Source organism: Haliotis rubra, unplaced genomic scaffold (genome assembly GCF_003918875.1).
Source record: "Haliotis rubra isolate DU_JTF1 unplaced genomic scaffold, ASM391887v1 Scf78, whole genome shotgun sequence".
NCBI lineage: Eukaryota > Metazoa > Mollusca > Gastropoda > Lepetellida > Haliotidae > Haliotis > Haliotis rubra.
In genome coordinates this window covers 2,616,770-2,626,905 of record NW_025767501.1, presented here as the reverse complement: position 1 = coordinate 2,626,905, position 10,136 = coordinate 2,616,770, and the positions used below count along the sequence as shown (strand labels likewise).

General features: G+C 44.2%; 2 protein-coding genes across 2 annotated transcripts; one reads left to right on the top strand and one right to left on the bottom strand.

The window, feature by feature from the left end:
- Nucleotides 1-269: 269 nt before the first annotated feature.
- Nucleotides 270-5,827, bottom strand: LOC124260858 (2-amino-1-hydroxyethylphosphonate dioxygenase (glycine-forming)-like). Its single transcript, XM_046695180.1, has 4 exons — nucleotides 5,694-5,827; nucleotides 2,440-2,602; nucleotides 1,621-1,846; nucleotides 270-490 (listed from the first exon to the last, which is right to left on the bottom strand). The coding sequence occupies exons 2-4, from the start codon at nucleotides 2,590-2,592 to the stop codon at nucleotides 282-284; spliced, it is 588 nt and encodes a 195-aa protein (XP_046551136.1). The 5' UTR covers nucleotides 2,593-2,602; nucleotides 5,694-5,827; the 3' UTR covers nucleotides 270-281.
- LOC124260874 (toll-like receptor 2 type-2) lies at nucleotides 5,191-9,454 on the top strand. The gene is given in 4 exon segments (XM_046695197.1): nucleotides 5,191-5,292; nucleotides 5,729-5,820; nucleotides 7,325-7,561; nucleotides 8,395-9,454. Coding segments are annotated over 4 exon segments (1,248 nt in total). The 3' UTR covers nucleotides 9,212-9,454.
- The last annotated feature ends 682 nt before the right edge of the window (nucleotides 9,455-10,136 follow it).

Below are 10,136 nucleotides of genomic sequence, written 5' to 3'. Positions count from 1 at the left end.
ACTACGATTTCGCGCGGTTTTTTTCATCGTGTTATTTTTCAACTTTATAAGTTGAATTTGCATTTTTGATGATTTGTTTCGGTAAGTCCATACCGAAAGGTATCAGAATCTGCAAAGTTGTGTTTTACGTTGCATGTGAGCTTTAACTTTTCCAGCGAAGGAATATATAGGAATATACTCCGACATGTTTTGTACTAGAATATAAAAGCTGACATGCATACATTTCTCCACTTATGTGTATCTTTTCTAAATGACATTCAAGGACATGACAGTGTGGAAAGTTAGTATTTTGCCTTCAACACCTCCATACAAAGATTCTTAAATTTGTCGACCGAGTCCATCTTAGTTTCCGGATCTTTGGCGCGTTCGTCCCAAGTTCGCATGCGCAAGATGATCTGGTGTAATGGAGAGGTTTCGAAAGAAGCAGCCTCATCCGAGTTCATAGGACCCCCTTGATGTTGCAACGTCTTCTTACTTGCCGGGGTCAGCTCTGCGGAACACAGGGTCATACGATTAAAACACGTCTGCTGCTCTGTATACAATCTTCTTCTGAGATTTTAAATCTCGGCTATTTCCCTAGAAATTACCCAAAGAAGGCGGACGGTGTGCATTTTACTGTTTGGCTCAAAAGTCAAATATACTCTGCAAAAAGATAAACGCAAAAGTAGAAATATTTGAACTGTCTGACTGAACTTTGCTGATATTAATAACAATGAATACCAAATAAACGGATGAAGGGGAACGCAAAAACGCAACCACGTGGGAGCATGGCGGCTAAACACAACATGAAACGAACATGAACTGTTGGACTACGAAAACGATGGGTTCTTATTTTTCTCTTATCACAATTGAACAAGTGAAAAGTGAAAACATGCCACGACATCCAACTGCAGACAGGCGACCCGGAGCCAGGGTTTTCCAGGTATAGCAAAGCACCATTACTACAAAGCCTTTATCAGACGCAGGGGTCAACACGTGACCTGCCCAGATCCGGTCGACCGCATGTCACAACTGCAGCGCAGGACATGTTCATACGCATCCGTCACTTCTGTGATAGACTCATCACGGCCTTCTCTACAGCTACAGAAATACAAGCAGTGCGTAGGATTTCAGCCCAGGAATTTGCAGGTATTCGCCCAAGACGATCAGCATCGTCAGCAGCGACGCCAGGTGTGTCAAGAACACAGAGCATGGTCACAACAGCGATGGAGACGTGTTTAGTTCAGTGACGATTCACGTTATTTTTGCTCCGATTGGTTCAAGTTCTGGACACTGATGGGGCCCACACAATATATTGAGAACAGCTGACCTTCACCTTGACATTCGATTGTTTCGTGTGTACCATGATGGACGTCAGTCAGTGACAATAACGTGTGCCAAATATGAACAATAATATTAGTTATATAAAACATAAAATATACTTCTGAACACCACTTTTGTGTTTTCTGTGAAAGGTTCAGATACTGTTGCGAGACCCGACAAAACGTAGATCTATACCATGTCTTATCTGGCTGAATGTGTTTCATTGCGATCAGACAGTTTGCTCATACTGTATGATTGACCCAAGCGAAGCAGATAGATGGAGGGAGCCAACATTATACACTACCCTTTTATACATACTTTCATAGTAATCGGGATACTTCCAGACCAAGTACCTCTTGGCCTTCACGTGACCTCCGACAAGGTCGCACACGACTTCCGGAAAGCCTAGATCCTGAAGAAACTTGGCTCCAACCGTATCATGATTCGCGGCACCAAGGTTGACGTCATTTGTCACCATCTTCGGCAGCTGTTGCTCCTGCCCCACCAGATGGCCGATGTCGTGAAGGAAAGCACCAAGAACTATCTGACACACGATACCAAGCATATATAGAATACGCGACTGGTGTTTTGACATTGCCATTAAACAAACGTTAAATTATACCTTCATCTATCTATTTTTGTATTTCCTCTTTACAAGTAACGCTAAATTGTTGCATCAGCTGGAATGTTTCCTACAGGTATGTACGTAGATAACTATCTCTGGAGTAAAGTAACCTGTCGTCGGTATATATTATAAACAAGCAGAACTTGTGTAAACATTTTGGTGTTGCTATACAGTTTATAACAGCATCAATTATTGGGCTGTTAGCAACCAGGAACAGAAGCTGGAGACCAAATAGTATTCAGCATCTGGGCATTTCCGGCAGAACTCCGTCATCACAGGACAATACTGAATTATGCTGAGTGATTGAATGTAATTAACATCCTGTTTGTTGACAAGTGATGACCTGCACGTGTATGAGTGGTTGCACCAGTGTCACTATCTGATAGTCATTCATAAACACATCCTCACGATGTTAGGTGATATTCTTATTAATTGGAAGGGTTTGTCGCTTGTATCAGGTATAACGTTTCATATGAAGTACAAGAAGGCGAAATAATATTTGGAAAGTTCACCTCTTTTGAACACCCCTCTGCTTCCGCCAACATTCCACACTGGATACTGTGTTGTGTCTTGGACACATCCTCCCCCAAGTAGTCCTCGCTACCATGGTCCCTGTACAGCTGGAACAGTCGCTCAGTTACCACTCCAGGATCCATTGTACACATTAACAATTACCTGTGAAAACAGACACATACATGTAGCTAACGCTATGATTAGGCCTCTCACATGTAGCTAGCGCTATGATTAGGCCTGCCACATGTAGCTAGCGATATGATTAGGCCTGCCACATGTAGCTAGCGCTATGATTAGGCCTGCCGCATGTAGCTAGCGCTATAATTAGGCCTGCCGCATGTAGCTAGCGCTATGATTAGGCCTGCCACATGTAGCTAGCGCTATGATTAGGCCTGCCACATGTAGCTAGCGCCATGGTTAGGCCTGCCGCATGTAGCTAGCGCCATGATTAGGCCTGCCACATGTAGCTAGCGCTATGATTAGGCCTGTCACATGTAGCTAGCGCTATGATTAGGCCTGCCACATGTAGCTAGCGCCATGATTAGGCCTGCCACATGTAGCTAGCGCCATGATTAGGCCTGCCGCATGTAGCTAGCGCTATGATTAGGCCTGCCACATGTAGCTAGCGCTATGATTAGGCCTGCCACATGTCGCTAGCGCTATGATTAGGCCTGCCACATGTAGCTAGCGCTATGATAAGGCCTGCCACATGTAGCTAGCGCCATGATTAGGCCTGCCACATGTAGCTAGCGCTATGATTAGGCCTGCCACATGTCGCTAGCGCTATGATTAGGCCTGCTACATGTAGCTAGCGCTATGATAAGGCCTGCCACATGTAGCTAGTGCTATGATTAGGCCGCCACATGTAGCTAGCGCTATGATTAGGCCTGCCACATGTAGCTAGCGCTATGATTAGGATTGTCGCATGTAGCTAATGCTATGATTAGGCCTGCCGCATGTAGCTAGCGCTATGATTAGGATTGTCGCATGTAGCTAGCGCTATGATTAGGCCTGCCACATGTAGCTAGCGCTATGATTAGGATTGTCGCATGTAGCTAGCGCTATGATTAGGCCTGTCGCATGTAGCTAGCGCTATGATTAGGCCGTCGCATGTAGCTAGCGCTATGATTAGGCCTGCCACATGTAGCTCCGCCGAATGTGCAACAATCGTGTCTACGTTTTAACTGTCAGTAAACCGTCTCCAGTTGTCTATGTACCAGCTGCTTGTTCTTGTTTCTCCATGACGCTAGTTCCTCCGAGACGTACTATTCCCAAACCTACAGCAGCGCACTGGCAACTCAGCAACCCTTAATTAGAAGTTCTGTTTGTCAATGTTGGTTTTATAGCGCTGTGGCCCACTGACATACCGATCTATCAACTGTAACACGGCGGTGAATAAAGAATGTAACCACATTAACTAGATGAATGCACCCAATAGCAGCACCCATGCTGAGTGCCGGGCACCACAGGGACACGTATCAGACACTAGAGTTTCTGGCACCACAGGGATACGTATCAGACACTAGAGTGTGTGGCACCACAGGGACACGTATCAGACACTAGAGCGCCTGGCATGACTCGTAATATACAGGTAAACGTTATCTAAAGAAATGGGACATGGAATTGGGCTATCGCTGCTCTCGCATTACAAATATATTCTCAAGAAAGTAGGGGACACACGGAAAAAGCTTTAAAGTGAGAGAATTGTCATCGGTATTACTTTGTAGAAAAAAGTGTATGATCATCAGGAACGTATCAGGAACTCATAACAACCATTAATGAAGTATGTCCGTTGTGAGTGAGTGGGTTTACTTTTACGCCGCTTTTAGCAATATTCCAGCAATATAACGGCGGGGGACACCAGAAATGGGCTTCACACTCTGTACCCATGTTTGGAATCGAACCCGAGTCTTCGGGGCGGGTTCGACTCCCCATATGGGTACACTGTGTTGACAGTACGACCAACAACGATCTTAAAGGATAATGGGTGTAAGCTGCTAAATCGTTTTCAGTAGCCAGTTCAGGATCAGATGGAGGCAATATCACCACGATTAGTGAAACATTCATGCTTTAGGGCTACAGAAGTGCCCCGTCAGCGCAACTATCAAGGGCATATAACTCCATGTGGACCAAGTGTCCCGTCAGCGCAGCTATCAAGGGCATATAACTCCATGTGGACCAAGTGTCCCGTCTGCACAGTTATCAAGGGCATATAACTCCATGTGGACCAAGTGTCCCGTCTGCACAGTTATCAAGGGCATATAACTCCATGTGGACCAAGTGTCCCGTCTGCACAGCTATCAAGGGCATATAACTCCATGTGGACCAAGTGTCCGTCTGCACAGCAATCAAGGGCATATAACTCAATGTGGACCAAGTGTCCCGTCAGGACAGTTATCAAGGGCATATAACTCCATGTGGACCAAGTGTCCCGTCAGCACAGTTATCAAGGGCATATAACTCCATGTGGACCAAGTGTCCCGTCAGGACAGTTATCAAGGGCATATAACTCCATGTGGACCAAGTGTCCCGTCTGCACAGCTATCAAGGGCATATAACTCCATGTGGACCAAATGTCCCGTCTACACAGTTATCAAGGGCATATAACTCCATGTGGACCAAGTGTCCTGTCAGCGCAGCTATCAAGGGCATATAACTCCATGTGGACCAAATGTCCCGTCTACACAGTTATCAAGGGCCTATAACTCCATGTGGACCAAGTGTCCCGTCTGCACAGTTATCAAGGACATATGGCTACAGGTGGACCAAGTGTCCCGTCAGCACAGTTATCAAGGACATATGGCTTCAGGAGGACCAAGTGTCCCGTCAGCACAGTTATCAAGGACATATGGGTACAGGTGGCCCAATTACCCCGTCAGCGCAGTTTTCAAGGACATATGGCTACAGGTGGCCCAAGTGCCCCGTCAGCACAGTTATCAAGGACATATGGGTACAGGTGGCCCAATTACACCGTCAGCGCAGTTTTCAAGGACATATGGCTACAGGTGGCCCAAGTGCCCCGTCAGCACAGTTATCAAGGACATATGGCTACAGGTGGCCCAAGTGCCCCGTCAGCACAGTTATCAAGGACATATGGGTACAGGTGGCCCAAGTGCCCCGTCAGCACAGTTTTCAAGGACATATGGCTACAGGTGGACCAAAGCACCGGTATTATTACTGATAAACTTCTAATTAGACCAATCACCTAACAAAGCTGGGTACCATTCGTACCAAAACGGACAGAGACACAAACCTGCTGCCTCCTCCACGTGTGGCTGTTGTGTGCAGAAGACGGAAAAATCAAACTGCGTCATCGGCCGGGTTCTGTCTGTAAAGAAGGCACAGTCCACCGGCGGAAACAGAACGCACTGTGGCCACAGGTAAACACAGGTGAACACGACTTGTCTCCCTTAGACCATACTGGACCCACCATAATTTCACTGCTTATGCTCTGCAGGATACCATGTAGGTCCAGAGTGCAGGCTGGTTAAACGTGGACACTTAAAGGATTTTTGTCTTCTGAAACTGACTGCAGATGCTGACACATGAGGCTTTTATACTACTCAAAACAAGTCAAGAACACCCATATAAACTGGAGGCCATTCTCACCTGACTGATTAACTTAAGGCGTAGGAAACACTGAGATACTTTTAATTCCTTTTGAGTAGTGTATATAGTGTATCATTTACTTCACATTCAATCTAGTATACTTCCTCGTAAGGCTTACGAAATGTGACATAGTCTAGATTCCACGGGTAGTCAAACCAGATTCAAACACACACACACACACACACACACACACACACACACACACACACACACACACACACACACACACACACACACACACACACACACACACACACACACACACACACACACACACACACACACACACACACACACACACACACACACACACACACACACACACACACACACACACACACACATCCAAGAATGCCCTCATATTTTTGCATCTAGCACAAGATATGAATGCTGAGATAAACCTTGAAGCAGTGAGATATATAATAGATTCGACCTTGTGTTCATATGCTAACGATCTTGCTTGTGCTCGAGTTGGATGTATAAGGCTCAACACCAATCCCGGGAGATATCACAAAATTACAAAATCTGGAAACGTATGCATATATCGTAACTTAAACAATATCGAAGATATGAAGCATTTCACCCTTATATAAATATGTCATGCAATAAACAACTGATTTTGACCCTTGATGGGTATTCACAGCTTCCTCTTGCATCTAACGTGATGCAATATTTATACAACTCCGCCATGTTACTATTTGCACACTATTAAGTCAGGATAATTATAGGGGTGGGGAAGTAGCCTAGTGGTTAAAGTGTTCGCTCGTCACGCCGAAGACCCGGATTCGATTCTCCAACATGGGCGCAATGAATGTGGTGTCCCCCGCCGTGATATTGCTGGATGTTGCTAAGAGCGGCATAAAACCATACTCGCTCACTCACTAAGTCAGGAAAATAGATACAGAGTCACAACGTGAACAAACACGGAACTTCCTTAATCAACAATTCAAATTTAACGTTTCGGTAACGTTTTCCACTTCTTAGTAAATCGTTGACTTGTTCTACTGAGTTTAGTGGCCTCGGACTCACGATGACCCGTACAAGAAAGCTTGTCCCTCTGCTGCTGCTGCTGCTGCTGCTGTCGGTGTGTTCAGTCCGTTCACATGAATGTGGAGTTAACATCACCTGTGAAAAACATCGAACCCATTGTTTTCAATGTGAATGTGGAAACCCATGTGCGTTTTGCTCGAACGCTAACCTTACCTTCATACCTGACCTCCACATGGACATACTCCTCCTCAACTTCACAGAAAACCACCTGGGTGTTCTTTCCAGGGAGACTTTCACAAATGTCACCGCTGTTCAAATATTGACGCTGAAAAACAACAAAATTGCCTCGATACATGTGGACGCATTCGAATTGCTTCGTAACATGACTTGTTTGGATTTGTCTGGAAACAGTCTTTGTGAAGACAAGTTCTTATTGTTGAATATGACCCGTGCTGTGGGGAATACAAGAGTTCAGCTGCTTCTTCTAGAACGTTTTGGACTCAATGATACTTCTATGGAACAGTTAAGACATATAGCGTCACATGCATTGAGGAGAGTTGTTATCAGTGACAACACTATTACCCACCTCGACCTATCAATATTTGAAAATAATCCAAATCTTACAGCTATCTCAGCTGAATATTGTAAAATTCAGTCGACGACTTTTATACCGTTACCATCTCTAACAGAGTTACAGTTAAGGTATAACTATATGAAGGAAATACCAGACTTCTGCAAACCCACCAATCAAAGCATTCCACGACTGGCGAGTCTCAACATCGACCGTAATAAATTACAATTACTTAACTCTAGCAAATTTGATTGCCTTAGAAACTTGAAGCATCTGTTCATTTCACGATATAATTTACAATATATTAATCCAAATACTTTTTCAACTCTACCCAATCTGATGGAAGTATTCCTGCAGGTTAGTTTGGCTTGTATCAGCATGGAGGAAGAAAAACCTTATCAACGAATCCATGCCTATGCATTTAACAACAGTCGTCCACCATAGTTCTGCAGGGATGTCAGCTGAAATTCCACATGGATGTAAGCTCGCATGCTTTTGCTGGCTGTTCAGGCCTTTTACACTTAGACCTCTCTGGCAACTACCTGGACCGGGTGACGGAAGACAACATGACTGTGTTATTGGGCAATTTGTCCAGTTTGAGATCCCTAAATCTCGCCAAATGTGGATTGCCATCTATCCCTAGAGTTATATCACAGAAACTTCACGGACTCCAACTTCTTAATTTATATGAGAATAATATAAACTATGTGAGAGTGGACACCTTCAAAAAACTGACTCAGCTCAAACGGTTATATCTAAACGGTAACCGTTTTGTGTTTTTAAGTAAGGATGCATTCTTCAAAACATTTTTGTCTCAGCTGGAAATATTTGATCTTTCTGAGAACAGAATATCGTGTACTTGTGAGAATCTCTGGTTCATACAATGGCTACAGGAGCGTGGCTCAAGCAACTCCTCTCCAATACATGGAAAACACTACACCTGTGCTAGTCCGTCTGACATGCAAGGCCAACTGATCACAAGTTCCCAGCTGTCCACACAGAGATGTCTCATTTCACCCCTGCTGTTTCCGTCTGTGGTGATCATGTCCGGTCTCATCGTGCTCGCCATACTTGTTATCACGTTCATCCACAGGTGGCGCTGGCGCTTACGCTACTGTATCTACATGCTTAGGTATAAGAAGAGAAGACATGGTGGCCAGGAGCGGATGACCTTCGTCTATGATGCCTTTGTTATGTACGCTGATGCTGACTCTCTGCGGGTCAGGAGTCAGCTGATGACTAATATCGAGACCACGCAAAGACTCACTCTGTGTATTCACGAGAGAGATTTTATACCCGGACAATAAATTGTAGATAACATTGTAAATTCTATGGAAAAGAGCAATAAAGTTAACCTTGTGCTGTCCAACAACTTTAGTGAAAGCCCTTGGTGTCAGTTTGAGTTGACTTTGGCCCAGAAACGTGTGATGGAGCTGGACCACGGGTACCTGGTGGTGATTCGGCTGGATGAGGTGCATGACAGAAACATGACGCCATCACTGTATGCTCTGCTGCAGACGACAACATACGTGTCCTGGCCGACCGAAGAAGATGACAGACCGCTGTTTTGGGACCGTATTGGACGGTGTCTGCAGCAATAAGTACCATACTACTGTAAGTGCTAAGGTTTTCAAAACTGTGCAAAGGTTGGCATAAGTAGGGATTTCATCTGTAGATATGTGGTGTTTCCATATTTTGGATCTGACCGACGCTGTTGCGTTCCTTTGATGGCAAGATTCTAATTTCGCTCTGATTTCGTTTGGTTTTATAGTACCATACCTGCATTCCTGACTTTCTTTTATTCAGTAATTTTTGACTTTCCTCACACAGGTGTTGCATAATTTTCCAAGTACGTACCCAATATGTTTTTTATGTATTTTTGAATGGACTGTGTATAGCCACCACAAGTGTATTTCCTTTTATCACATAATCAAGTAAATCTGTATAAAATAGAAAACATAAATGCACTACATGTATGGCGCCGGCTCATGCTTTAGTAAAGAATGTTGTTGTATTTCTCAACATATATTTCAGACAGCAATGCTGTATGATTTTTTGAAGTGAGTCTGTTATCGTTTGTCTCGGAGAACAAACAGCCAGTGTTTCATGGTCAGGTTCCATGTGGACCTCCTGGTATCCAGACCTAACAACGTTACCTAACAACAGTACCTGTAGGATGAGGACAGGCTTATTGCACAAAACGAAATCATGTCTGCGTTGACATCATATCGTTTCCGCATCTTATTAATTACTCCCCTGCTTTCTAAACCACGAATTTATCGATGACATCACCTGGGACAACGATTATCTTTTTATTTGTGAAATAAATCCGTGTAGTATATACTGGTATTTTGTTTACTCCACGGTGTACTTTGAGAAAGTCCTGCGCGAGATTGTGTTAAACAAGACCAGCGTATACTATGAATATTTGTAAACGTAATAGATCAGGCTATTGTCTGATTGTTATAGTTTTAAATCCACCCCATGCAATGTTTATAATGAATAAAGATTTTCAAACCAAATTGG